This window comes from Microcaecilia unicolor, chromosome 3 (assembly GCF_901765095.1).
Source record: "Microcaecilia unicolor chromosome 3, aMicUni1.1, whole genome shotgun sequence".
Classification (NCBI taxonomy): Eukaryota; Metazoa; Chordata; class Amphibia; order Gymnophiona; family Siphonopidae; genus Microcaecilia; species Microcaecilia unicolor.
In genome coordinates this window covers 361273172-361287829 of record NC_044033.1, presented here as the reverse complement: position 1 = coordinate 361287829, position 14658 = coordinate 361273172, and the positions used below count along the sequence as shown (strand labels likewise).

Genomic DNA, 14658 nt, shown 5'->3' with positions numbered 1-14658 from the left:
TAAGTATTGCCATACTGGGACAGACCAAAGGTCTATCAAGCCGAGTATCCTGCTTCCAACAGTGGCCAATCCAGGTCACATATACCTGGCAAGATCCAAAAAAAGTACTAAACATTTTATACTGCTTATCCCAGAAATAGTGGATTTTCCCCAAGTCCAATTTAATAACTGTCTATCGACTTTTCCTTCCTTTAGGAAGCCGCCCAAACCTTTTTAAAACTCCGCTAAGCTAACCGCCTTTACCACATTCTCTGGCAACGAATTCCAGAGTTTAATTACACTTTGAGTGAAGAAAACCTTTCTCCAATTTGTTTTAAATTTACTACATTGTAACTTCATCGCATGCCCCCTAGTCCTAGTATTTTTGGAAAGCATGAACAGACGCTTTTGTCTACAATTGAGACAGATATGGGGAATCCACTGCTTGCCCTCAGACAGATATCATGGAATGTTGCTACTATTTGGGTTTCTGGCAGGTACTTGTGACCTGGATTGGCCTGTTTTAGAAACAGGATACTGAGCTAGATGGACCATTGGTCTGACCCAGTATGGCTATTCTTATGTTCTTATGACATGGATGGAAGTTTTCTTCCTGCTTTTTCTACAGGAAAGTGTTGGGACCGCTGCTTTTTAACATATTTATAAATGATCTAGATATAGGAATAACTAGTGAGGTAATTAAATTTGCTGATGACACAAAGTTATTCAAAGTTGTTAAATCGCAAGAGGATTGTGAAAAATTGCAAGAGGACCTTATGAGACTGGGAGACTGGGCACCCAAATGGCAGATGATGTTTAATGTGAGCAAGCGCAAAATAAATGCATGTGGGAAAGAGGAACCTGAACTATAGCTATGTGATGCAAGGTTCCACGTTAGGAGTCACCGACCAGGAAAAGGATCTAGGAGTCATTGTTGACGATACTTTGAAACTCTTTGCTCAGTGTGCTGCGGCAGCAAAGAAAGCAAATAGAATGTTAGGTATTATTAGGAAAGGAATGGAAAACAAAAATGAGGATGTAATAATGGCTTCGATCACTGCATGGTGCGACCTCACCTTGAATACTGTGTGCAATTCTGGTCACCACATCTCAAAAAAGATACAGTGGAATTAGAAAAGGTACAGAGAAGGGCAACGAAAATGATAAAGAGAATGGGACGACTTCCCTTTGAGGAAAGGCTGAAACGTGGAGTGGAAAGAGTAGATTTGGACTAGAGGACACGCAATGAAGCTACAAAGTGGTAAATTTAAAACAAATTGGAGAAAATATTTCTTCACTCAACGAGTAATTTAACTATGAAATTCATTACCAGAGAATGTGGTAAAAGCAGTTAGCTTAGCAGGGTTTAGAAAAGTCCATAAGCCATTATTAAAATGGACTTGGGAAAATCCACTGTTTATTTCTGGGATAAGCAGCATAAAATATATTGTACTGTTTTGGGAACTTGCTGGGTACTTGTGACCTGGATTGGCCACTGTTGGAAACAAGATGCTGGGCTTGATGGACCTTCAGTCTGTCTCAGTATGGCAACACTTACGTACTTATGTACTTGTATGAATATGGTGAGCCAAGGGGAGAGGACAACCAGGAATTGAGGGAGGTACAGCAGCTGCTGGTTAAGCCTTTCAATGCCCGACTCTGACATTTGTGTATATCACACTCAGGTGGCCTTGGAAGAAATGCCAGACCAATAAGCGGAGTATGACTTCCGTTTAACCCAAACCGCTATTTGTGAGCAGTTTTTTTTTTTCATTTCCATGAGCATTGCCAGAACAATGACGCTTACCACGAGACTGTTCTGCGCATGTGGTAGGCAATAGTCTCTAGCGGACTACACGTAGTCTTTCAACATATCTCATTTGCTTGTGGTTTCCTTTCAGCATTGATCGTTGTTCCACATTCAGTATGTTCAGCGGGAGCCATTTATATACGTGGTGATTTTTAATATTGCAGCCTGCTGGCCTGATTTGAAGGAACTTTTTATTATACTGAACAAGCCACTTCCTACTGATGAAGTTCTTGAATATCACATTTAGCTGTGCTGGATTGTAGTTGTGGTACTTTTTACTTTCTACTGAAGTAGAGGAGTGTGGTAGCTGTGTTAGTCCACTCTTAAGGTTATCAATAGAAATCAAACAAAATCAAACATGGAAAAGAAAATAAGATGATACCTTTTTTTATTGGACATAACTTAACTTATTTTCTTTTCCATGGTTTACTTTCTACTGAAAAATTATTATATTAGGCAATAACTTTTTTTTTACTTTCACTTAAGTAAATTTTGAAAATGTGTTCTTTGCTGTACTAAGTATTAAAATATACATTTATGCTTTTACTTAAGTACTTTGTGCTTTTACTTTGTACTTTTAGACTAGTTAATCAAGCAGCAGAACTGTTACATGTGAGTATCATGGACTTTTAAGCCACATGTGCAAAGGGACAAAAAAAACTTTTGGTATTCTCCCTGATTTTCAGATGGTTTTGGGTTTTTTTTTTTTTGGTTCACGCGTTCGTTTTAACTATTAAAAAAAAATCCAAGGTGCATTAAAAAAAACGTTTACTGCACATTCATCAACTTAGCCTGCTTTAAATCGATTTCAGCATGCACACATTTTAAAGACACCCTAACCGATGCACATCCCTTGCAAAAGACAACATTCTGCAAATGCTTTCCCCATTGTCTGCTGATAGCCCCAGATCGTGGAGCCCAGCACAAGACGAACTCTTTCTCCTTTCAGTGACGGCAAGAATTTGGGAAGCTACTTCAAGGACAACTTTAAAAGTGTGCTACTAGGAGAAGGACCGACCTACAACTCCCCTCCCCCCACCCCCCTCGTCCGAGTTGGTTGGAGAAGGAGGGCAAGGGGTGGAGACGGGGAGGTCACAGAGAGCCCCAGTGCCTGAGCCGCTCCGTTGGTCAGCCAGTATTGGGCTGCGATGTTGGCTGCAGCTCGCTGCAGAGCTGCCTTGGCCCGGGCGGTGCTGTCACTCAGCCAGAGGAAGCGGAGCGCCGCGGGCGGCCCCGGGGGTGAGTTCAGGGCACCGGTCCCCATTTCTGGATCCGTCGCACCCGAGACAACCCTTTGCACTTTGTACTAACTGCTCTTCTCCCCTCTTTTGTGCAGGCGAGAGCGGGGGCAGGGTTCCCGGTTACAAACCGTCCAGCTTTGATAAGAAAGTGCTGCTGTGGACGGGACGCTTCAAGGCTGAAGAGGACATCCCGGCAAGGATCCCGTGAGTGCACGTGCCCTGCACCCCCTCTGCAGCCCCTTGAGTAGGAAGAGCACATTTAAAGTGCTCATCTAGGAGGCACCTTTTATTCTTTAAAGTAGGCTTGCAAGAAAGTTAGACTTCTCCACCTCCTAAACTGTACCTTAGATTTCACTATTCCTAAGGCGGCAATGATAGGCAATAGTTTTCTTGCTTAACTGCTTTTTCCCCCGAGATCTCTGATGGGAAGGTATGGGATCCTTGCAGAAATGTCCTTTAATTCTATAGGGCATAATAACCACATTAAGACTGCCACTTCCCTCCACCCTCTAAATCTCGATAAAGATATTATAACTAAAGGTAATTCTTTTCATTATAGACTGGAAATTCAGGTTTGTTTCAAGACAATTCTGTTATACGGGATGTCCATTTTTTCATTATTATTACTACTTTTTAAAAACCCTTTTGTTTAAAGAATTGTATGTTTTGATAACGTTGTTATATGAAAGGGAGAAATTGGAGTTTGGGGAAACAACCGTCTATAAGAAGTAACCATAAGTACATAAGTATTGCCATACTGGGACAGTCCGAAGGTCCATCAAGCCCAGTGTCCTGTTTCCAACAGTGGCCAATCCAGGTTACAAGTACCTGGCAAGATCCCAAAACAGTACATTTTATGCTGCTTATCCTAGAAATAAGCAGTGGATTTTCCCCAAGTCCATGTTAATAATGGCTTATGGACTTTTCTTGTAGGAAGCAATCCAAACGTTTTTCAAACCCAGCTAAGCTAACCGCTTTTACCACATTCTCTGGCAACAAATTCCAGAGTTTAATTGCATGTTGTGTGAATAAATATTTTCTCTGATTTGTTTTAAATTTACTACTTTTGTAGTTTCATTGCATGCCTCCTAGTCCTAGTATTTTTGGAAAGAGTAAACAAGCAATTCACATCTACCTGTTCCACTCCACTCATTATTTTATAGACCACTATCATACCTCCCCTCAGCTTTCTGTTCTCCAAGCTGAAGAGCCCTAGCCACTTTAGCCTTTCCTCATAGAGAAGTTGTCCCATCCACTTTATCATTTTCGTTACCCTTCCCTGTACCTTTTCTAATTCCACTGTTTTCTTTTTTGAGATGCAGTGACCAAAATTGCACACAGTATTCAAGGTGCGATCACACCATGAAGCAATACAAAGGTATTATAATGTCCTCATTTTTGTTTTCCATTCCTTTCCTAATAATACCTAGCATTCTATTTGCTTTCTTAGCCGCCGCCACGCACTAAGCACAGTGTGGAACCTTGCATCACGTAACTATAGTTCCCACATGCATCATTTTGCACTTGCTCACATTAAACATTAGACCCTATTTGAAACAGTGTGAGTGCAGTTTTGGGTGGCTATAATAAGACATTTTTGCTGTACTAATTAGGGCTAAAAGCACAGTTTTCAGGTTGCCTCATTGGTAGTTAAATTATAAATTGATCTGAATATGAAATACATGGGATGTGTGCATGAATGAAGTAAGTAGCTCTATAGATTATTTCATTTCAAGTTGTTATTAAAAGATCGCACACCACTATTAATAAAACAGGCACAAAACTATCTAATGCTTGTTTTGATTCACACAAGCAGATGGGAAGTCTGGATACATTGGGACACAACTGCCTCCTCTTATTTAGCACTTAGGACTAGATTGAGCCCAAATTTGGGTGCCAAAAAACACACACGCTGAGCACTATTTTATAACTGGTGTTCTGAGTTGGGCACTGTTTATAGAATAGCGCGTAGTGCCAGGATCCGCACCCAACTTTGGGCACGAGGAGTTACACCAACCGAAACCTGGTGCAAATCCTTGCACGTAAATTAGGTGTGGATCTTCTCATTTCTGTAATACCATGTGCATCTTTAGTGAGCACCCCTGGCCTGCCACTCTCATGGCCATACCCTCTGTTCAGTTGCACACTAAGGAGCCCTTTTACTAAAGGGTTGGCGCGCAGCAACAGGCTTGCTGCATGCCAATCCGGAGCTACCGCAGGAGCCCGGCAGTAATTCCCATCCCCAGCGCATGCCATTTCTAGCACATCAAAGATATTTTCTATTTTTGTAGTGCTGGTGCTTACCCGGCAGACAGTAATTGGGACCACTGCGTGCTGCCCGGTTACCATCGGGTTAGCACAGGAGCCCTTACTGCCACCTCAATGGGTGGCAGTAAGTGCTGTCCCCTGAAATGGCCACACACCAAGTGGTTCACTTACTGTATTCACTAAAACTAGAAGAAGCGAACCTAGACTCTAAATCTGTGGTAGTCCAAACTGTAATGAAGAGTCCAGTAAAATTCTGGGACAAATATACTGTTTTTAATTTTTTAATTTTCTCTTTTTTTCTTGAAGTTTTTCTGAAAAAACTAGGAAAAGACCTCAAAACGCCCAACTGCTTACTTATTGATATTCGGTGGCTTTAAATGGGGGCGTGGAGTTCATCACAGGTCATAAAAACCTCATATTACTTTATTTTCTTTATCCTTATAAAAAATGTTCTATATATATATATATATGTCTCTGCACTGTAGACAATATTATATTTGAAGCAAAAAAGTCGAGCACTTATCTGTTGCCCAACGGTGGCCACATCCGTTTCACTTGATTGGCTTCATCAGGGGCTGTGCCTCGACGTTTCATACACCAAGGATAAGTTTCACATTATTTTTTAACCTGCTGGCAGTTGGCTCAGGTTTTTGAAGCTCTGTTGAGCCAACTGCCAACTGATACTGGGAATGGGACGACTTCCCTATCAGGATAGGCTGAAGAGGCTGGGGCTGTTCAGCTTGGAGAAAAGGCGGCCGAGGGGAGATATGATAGAGGTCTATAAGACAATGAGTGGAATGGAACGGGTCGATGTGGAGCATCTGTTTACGCTTTCCAAAAATACTATGACAAGGGGGCATGCGATGAAGCTGCAGGGTGGTAAATTTAAAATGAATTGGAAGAAATGTTTCTTCACTCAACACGTAGTTAAACTCTGGAATTCACTGCAGGAAAAGGTGGTTAAGGCGGTTAACTTAGCGGACTTCAAAAAAAGGGTTGGACGGCTTCCTGGAGGAAAAAGCCATAGAATGTTATTGAATGGACGAGGGAATAATACAGTATTTCTAGGATGGGTGGGACAAATTGCTTGTTCTTTTGTCCACTGTCGGTGACAGGGTGCTGGGCTCGATGGACCCTTGGTCTGTCCCAGCATGGCGATGCTTATGTACTTAAAAATTAGGAGCGTGCAAAAAGGTCAGTTAGCCTTCATTTAAAAAATAGTTTCTGCTATTCTCATGTATGTGTGTGTGTATATGTATGTTTTTGCGTACTCAGATCAATTGTATGCATGTTAATTTGTATGTATCACATACAAGCAATTTGGATTAAGGTTTAATACCTACATTTCTACAGTTTTTTGTGCTTATAAGAACCGAATCGGGAATGCATATCCATAGCAATACTTATTTTTATGAAAGTGATTTACCCCATGTTTTAATATACCATCGCCCATAAGCTTTCAGTTTCTCGCATGCTATTTCTTATATCTCCATGGGAGAGTCCTTCGGGGAGCTGGAACATAGCCAACAGCACAGCATCTGTAACAACTCATTCCCTTCTTGGAATAAAAAATAGTAAAAGTGAGCTGATTTCACAAAATTTCTGAAAGACAGCCAGGATGTGTAAAAATCTTTAACAGCATTATGGTAACAGTGAATTTCACAGATAGATTCGGGATTTTAAGAGCAAGAATTTAACAAGGAAAACATGTTAAGAAGGGTTCCAGAATACTTTCCATGAAACTTGATCATGGAACAAGAAAGGTTTTGGAGTAAAGGTCTAGAGCAGGGAGACTGTAAGCAAGTCCTAGATTTCTAACAACCTCATATGAAGCCTTCAGCCTTGTTTTCAATGGTAGGATCAGGACCTATAAAACCTACACTGCTTTGGGATGTAAGATTAAACCCAGATCTGGCCAAAACGTCTTCCTCCGGGATCTGGATTATTTGGCAGCTCTGCATTCGAGAGGTTCTTTATGAGTGGGTCTGGCACAACTAAAAGAGGAGTAGTACTGTGGATGCTCCAATTTAGCTGAGTCGTCCTATCAGCTTTCTTATGTAGGTGACTGAGACATTCTCTCATTACCTTTACTTTGGCTGGTTCATTCTATCATAGAGCTCCTAGCTAGGATGTGGGCAACTACTAGTAAGGGACTTCTAAGGATTGTATACTGGACAAGAACATTGAGTGTAAATTTTAAGGGGCTTCGACGTTAGCTTCATAACTTTTAGTACTGGGCAGATTTCTATGGTCTGTGCCCTGAGAATGGCAAGGACAAATCAAATTTGGGTATGCATGTAAAGCATTATATCTCTCTATATAAAACGCACCTCCAACGTTCTGAAGCCTCCACAAGTCCCAACGTTCTAAATGCATGGTGGTGAAACCAGGAATTCGCCCATGAGTGTTGGCCCCGCCCCCCACATAAAACATCATGACGTCGAGGGCGGACCAATGACACTCAACCAATCACATCGCAAACCAGTTACTAAGCGACGGAACGTGACATAAGACACATCACGGAACAATGAAAACCAGCAGCACACAGTTGCTATGCGACGTCAACAGCAACGCTAAAAGGACCATATAGATCTCTGCTCTCCACACAAACAACGGACACGGAGGGCATATGAGGGAAGGAAAAAAACCAGCACATACAAACACACTCTCACTCTTAACTGGCTATAATGAGCAACTGACCTGCCACTATCACAGGGACTACTAGCACCTCTCTCTCTCTCTCTCTCTCTCACACATACATACACACGGGACACAGAGGGGATGGAAGACAAGGAATGAATCGTTGGGTATGGAGGGGCCGGCAGGGGAGATAAGGCAATAACTGCCTCAAATGTTTGTGCTGTGCTATGTACAATTATAATGCTGTCTCTTCATTTTGACCCTACCCTTTCACACTCTCTTTCACACAGACGCACACACACACACTTACACTGTCTCTATCTCACACACACACGCACCCACACACATATACACACTCTCTCACACAGACACACAAACACACAAACACACCTCAAATGGTTCAGCTGTCCTATGTAAAATTTCACTGCTGTCTCTTCATTTTCACCCTACCTGTGCACACTCTCTTTCACACAGAGACACACACACACACACTTTTTCTGTGTCACACACACACAGACACACATACATACACACTCTCACTCTCTCTATAGCCTTGCTAGCGCCCGTTTCATTTGTTTACAAAACGGGCCTTTTTTACTAGTTAGATATATGTCTCTGCACTGTAGACAATATTATATTTGAAGCAAAAAGGTCGAGCACTTATCTGTTGCCCAACGGCAGCCACATCTGTTTCCCTTGATTGGCTTCATCAGGGGCTGTGCCTCGACGCTTCATACACCAAGGATAACTTTCAAATTATTTTGTAACCTGTTGGCAGTTGCTCAGATTTTTGAAGCTCTGTTGAGCCAACTGCCAACTGATACAGGGGATGGGACGACTTCCCTATCAGGATAGGCTGTAAAATGAGTTTATCATGTTGGGCAGACTTGATGGACCATACAGGTCTTTATCTGCCATCACTTACTAACTAGTTGAGAACTAGGATTGCTCAAAGTTAAGTTTGAATGTCATTGTACCAACAGGATCCAAATGCACAGCTAGACAAGAAAGCAAGACTGAAACAACAGGGAGCAATCCCAGAGGCAGAGAAATACCCAAGCCTGTCCTGGGCTAGTTCCTGCTGGACAAGTCAGGAAATAAGAACTAAGATTACTAGAAATATAAGACACAGCTAGGAATGGGCTGGCTACAGCTAGGGTCTCAAGAGGAAGAATAACTCCTTCTGGAACAGAGATGCTTCCAACTCATGGGTAGTCACTGATTTGAGGTTGGCTCATGCCTGGCAGCTGAGGGGAAAACAGAAATTTAACAACCCTGGAAAAATCCTGAATTTTCCGTTTTCTCTGTCATTGGGAATGATATGAAATGATATGGGAAATGTCGTCTTCATTTCTCTTGTCTTTTCAAACAAATGCACATCCCTGTTAAAAATGTCACAGCTAGACTACTATAATGCCCTGCACATTGGTCTGACCACAAAGAACTTGCACAACTCTAATTAATTCAGAATGGCAGAATGGTGCAGCACAAATTATAGAGAGTGAATCAGTGTGACCACATCACACTCTTCCTGTAAAACCTGTCACTGTCTCTGATCTTCAAGGCCCTTGTTAAAAATGGGCCAAAATACCTAAAATATAAGTTAATGCTGTGCACACCTTTGAGGCTTCAATAAAATTTAATAAAATTATCTCAGAGGTTATGCAGTGATGCAATGGTGTATACTTTTACACAGTGCTTATGTAGGTGTGGTCAGGGCAGAATCACAATTTACATGTAATTTATAAAATATGATAGTCACATTCATATATTGATGATATCATAACTCCATAAGGAGACAAACCAAATGAGAACCTCAGTTGTTTATACTAGAGTGCTCAAGTAAATAGTTTGGTCTAGATTCTATATATGACACTTGAAAATTCTGCGTGAAAAAAAATATGCCTAGGCATATTCTCTATAGTACGCCTACATTTTATAGCATAAGCTTAAATTTCCACGTGGTATATAGAAATACGCTGGGCACTGAGGCGTAGTTAATGTGACTAAATCTACGTTCGTCCATATCTGTCAAGAGCTGGTGTAAATCTACGTGCAGTGGCCCATATTTTATAACAAAGCACGTAGATTTTGGAATGCCCACAAAATGCCCTTTACCATGCCCCTTTTTCCCTGTGTGCATTAGAATTTTGGTGCAGTACATTTCAGAATACGCTTAACAATGTATGCGTGTAAATTCTAATTTTTGCCAATGAGTGTTCATTATTGCTTGTTAAGAGCTGTTAACAATGTTTAACAGCTTGTTAAAACAATTAATCTATGCACATGGTTATAAAATACGCCTAGATTTCCGCTCAGAATTGCGTGTAACTCTAGGCACGCTATATGGAATCCGGGAGAGAGCGGGTGTATTCTATAACAATGCACATAGATTTTAGAAATGCCCATGCCCCGCCCATGGTCACACACCCTTTTCAAATATGCAACTTAGAATTTAGGCGAATCATGTTACAGAGTACGCTTAGCAAGTTGTGCGCGTAAATCTTAATGCCAATTAATGCTTATAATTGCTTGTTAACATCCAATTAACAGTGCTAATTAGCTTGTTAAACAATTAAGTTACACACTCTGTTACAGAATACACTTTGATTTCCACATGAAAATTAAGACACAATGCATAGAATCCCAGGGTTTATGGTCTTATCACTTCTTTGCTGAATACTATCATAAATCCTGGTTAAATATCTGTTCCATCTGTCTGCAGTAGTATTCCTTCAGTCCTCTTATACCAGCCGTGAAGTATAATCAGAGTATACTTAACATTTAAGTGTTGCATATCTAGTTTTGATTTGATACCATATTTCAATGAAGTCATATACATTAGGGATCTCTCCTATGCTAATCTAATCAGATTTTTTTTAATACCGCTGAATTCCCACAAAGGGTCTGGAGTGGTTTACAATAAAATTATACAATTGTATCACAAATACAAAAAAGATAAACATATCTGATAGCAAGTATTAACTAACCATTAAAAAATTATTAATCAATCCGATTTGGCAGATAAGTATTCAGCAAACAGAAAGGTCTTAAGGCTTTTGCAAAATGCCATGCATGAATTTTTGAGCCTTATTTCAGTCGGAAGAAATCTCTAATAATCAGCAGCCTGATATGAGTAGGATCTTTCATGATTTCTTTTAGCTGATGAGCTGGGGGGGGGGGGGGGGGGGAAGAATCATATTTCTGTTCTTCAATTTTAAGGTTAACTGAGCAGAGGAGCAACAAGGTAAATCATACACAGTGACTGAAGTCAAGCCATGTAAAGATTTTAAAACCAGACAGGATACCTTAAAAACAATCCTGGCTTTCACTGGCAGCCAGTGCAGGTCCGACAACAACAAAGTAATCCTATCATATTTACTGCGATAAAAAAAAACATTTTGGCAGCTGTATTCTGTAAAAGCTGTAGTGTGTCGAATTGTTTTTTATAGGAAGACCAACATTCACCTAATTACAATAATCCAGCTGTGCCCGGATGTAAGACTGAACCACCAGAGCAAAGTACTTAGCATCAAAATGAGATCAAATTGTCCTCATCTGCCTAAGGGCCCTGTTTACTAAGCCGCATTCTAGGCACGTTAGTGTTTTTAACGCACGTTAACCATGTACGTGCTTTAACCATGTACACGCCTATAATATCTCTATAGGTGCCTATATGGTTAGCATGCGCACTAATTGTAGATGCGTTAAAAACTCTAACATGTCTTAGTAAAAAGGGCCCTTAATTTAAGAAACACCTTTTTCATCAAGCTGCTAACCTGTGACTCGAATGAAAGAGAAGAATCAAACAAGATCCCTAAAACCCGAGACACTGGTAGCAGCTGAGATGAACCTAAAGCAGTGGCGTTCCGACCCTAGCTGACACCCGGGGCGGATCGCCGATGCGCCCCCCCCCCCAGGTACAGCGCGACAGCCCCCCCCCCCCGGCAAAATGACACCCCTCCAGGTGCATGCCGCTGGGGGGGGTGCCGCGGCGCGCGCCTGTTGCCCTGTTTCAGTCCGATTTCGCAATTCGCATGTGTTCTCTGCTCCCTCTGAGTCTGCCCCGGAACAGGAAGTAACCTGTTCCGGGGCAGACTCAGAGGGAGCAGTGAACACATGCGAATTGCGAAATCGGACTGAAACAGGGCAACAGGCGCGCGTTGCAGCACCCCCCCCAGCGGCGTGCACCCGGGTCGCACCGCCCCCACCGCCCCCCCCTTGGTATGCCACTGATCTAAAGGAATCTCAACAAGGATTACTAAAACCAGACAATTTTAGTCTTATCAGCATTGAGCATTAACACATTCCTGGTAGCATAGGCGCCTCATATAAGAGGCTTGGGGAGGCTAAGCCTCCCCAGCCCGCAACTGCCCCGCTGCCCGCCGTACCTTTAAATATTATATTTTTGCTGGAGGCGCGGGCAGCGCCGGCATTGAAGGTATCAGCAGGCTCATCGCGCTTCCAGCAGCCTTCCCTCGCAAGTTGGATGATGGCTCCGTCCTCGTAGAAACAGGAAATACGTCAGAAGAGGGCGGAGCCATCATCCGACTTGCGAGGGAAGGCTGCTGGAAGCGCGATGAGCCTGCTGATGCCTTCAATGCGGCGCTGCCCGCGACTCCAGCAAAAATATAATATTTAAAGGTACGGCGGGGGGGGGGGGGGTGCAGGAAGGAAACGAGGGCAGACGGGAGAGGAGAGGAGGGTTGCTGCACATGGTGGATGAAGGGGAGAGGAGGGTTGCTGGACATGGGTGGGTGGAGGGAAGGGGAGAGGAGGGTTGCTGCACATGGTGGAAGAAGGGGAGAGGAGAGGGCAGGGGAGAGGAGGGTTGCTGGACATGGGGAGAGGAGGGTTGTTGGACATGGGTGGATGGAGGGGAGGGGAGAGGAGGGTTGCTGCACATAGTGGATGAAGGGGAGAGGAGAGGGCAGGGGAGGGGAGAGGAGGGTTGCTGCACATGGTGGATGAAGGGGAGAGGAGAGGGCAGGGGAGAGGAGGGTTGCTGGACATGGGTGGGTGGAGGGCAGGGGGAGAGGAGGGTTGCTGCACATGGTGGATGAAGGGGAGAGGAGAGGGCAGGGGAGAGGAGAGGAGAGTTGCTGGACATGGGTGGATGGAGGGGAGGGCAGGGGGAGAGGAGGGTTGCTGGACATGGAGGGGAGGGTGGAGTGAGGAAGGAGATGAGATGACGGAAAAGGAAGAGAGTAGAAAAACTGCACATGGATGAAGAAAATAGGCAAAAGCTGGATCCACTGGACAGTCAAGTTTGCGGAGGACACAGCTTTTACTTACGGATGTAGGACAAGAAATGAAGAAGAAAGGCGGAAAGTAAACAAATAAATGGAAAGGAAGCCCTGGAAACGGAGTTAAGAGGACAGATAGCAGCAGAATCGGATACTGGGCCAGCACAATCAGAAAAACAAAGTCACCAGACAACAAAGGTAGAAAAGATCATTTTATTTTCATTATAGTGTTTGGAATATGTCCACTTTGAGAATTAGGTGTTCAACATTAAAAGTTTATTTACTTATTTATGACATTTTATCCCACATTAAACATGAATTAGGATGTTTTGTGGCTCTACATGAGAATTGTGATATTATGATCCCTTATTTCAATATTGTTGACGGTCTGCATTTTCCGTATGGGTGGTATATTGGTGTATTAGGTTCTGCCCAGTGTAATATTTATGGTACAGTAAGGTTCAGAGTGTGTTTTTGCACATAGTTGTGCATATTGTTTTGCAGTTGCGCGATTGTGGTTAGTATATGCTTTGAGCAACCACTTTATTCTTTGACATATGATACATAACTAATATCTAAATTTAATAAAAGATATTAATTGTGGCATTTATTTATTTTTTTCTGTGTGTGATCAGACAATCATGGATTTAAGCTCCACCCCTGGCCCCACCCCCTAACCCCGCCCCCTTTAGCCTCCCCAAACAGTTGGACCACCGACCGCCTATGCCTGGTAGCCCAAGACTTTATTAATACATGGTGATAACGTTGTGTAGGTTACATACATACTACCAAATACTGGAATCTAAATAAACAGGCTTCAGATGGAAAAGAAATGGTGCTTACAGTACTCATTACTATGTTAAATAATATAGGTGAAAGCGGTGAACCCTGAGGTACACCACATAATGGAACCCAAGATTTGGATTTTTCACCAGTTTTCATGACATAATAACTCCGTTTTTCCAGAAAGTCCTGAAACTGAGTGTAGACCACTCCAGAGATACCAATCTTCTTAAGAATATCAAGTAAAATGGATTGGTCAACAGTGTCAAAAGCACCTGAAATTTCAAATTGGAGTAATAAAGGTAAGGTACCATGACTCGGCGAGTTTCTGATCTTAGTCAATAAAACAAGCAATAGTGATGCAGTACTATGATAGTTTCTGTAACCCAAATATGAATCCTGAAGTAATGAAAATTTCTCTAAATAACAAGTCAAGCATTTCCCAACAATAGCTTTTTCCAGTTTAGCAAATAAAGGGATCCTAGCAATTGGCCGAAAGCTGGCAGGTTTGGACATATCTAGATTGCTAGACTTGGGAATTGGAGTAAGTACTATGGGCCAGATCTATATAAGGCACCTAAAAAATCTGCACGGTAAACATTTCTGCCTAAGCGTATTCTACAAATGGCACCTAGATTTAGGTGCAGTATTTAGAATACGCTTAGTTGATATTCTAGCGCCTAAAACTATG

At 42.4% G+C, this 14658-nt stretch overlaps 1 protein-coding gene across 1 annotated transcript in view; it reads left to right on the top strand.

Annotated features, from left to right (window-relative positions):
- Positions 1-2936: 2936 nt before the first annotated feature.
- FAM162B (family with sequence similarity 162 member B) overlaps positions 2937-14658 on the top strand; it is a 77970-nt gene continuing 66248 nt past the window's right edge. Inside the window, exons 1-2 of the mRNA XM_030195522.1 lie at positions 2937-3028; positions 3126-3234. Coding sequence (XP_030051382.1) covers positions 2938-3028; positions 3126-3234 — 200 coding nt within the window. The 5' untranslated portion in view covers position 2937. The remainder of the gene's footprint in view (positions 3029-3125; positions 3235-14658) is intronic.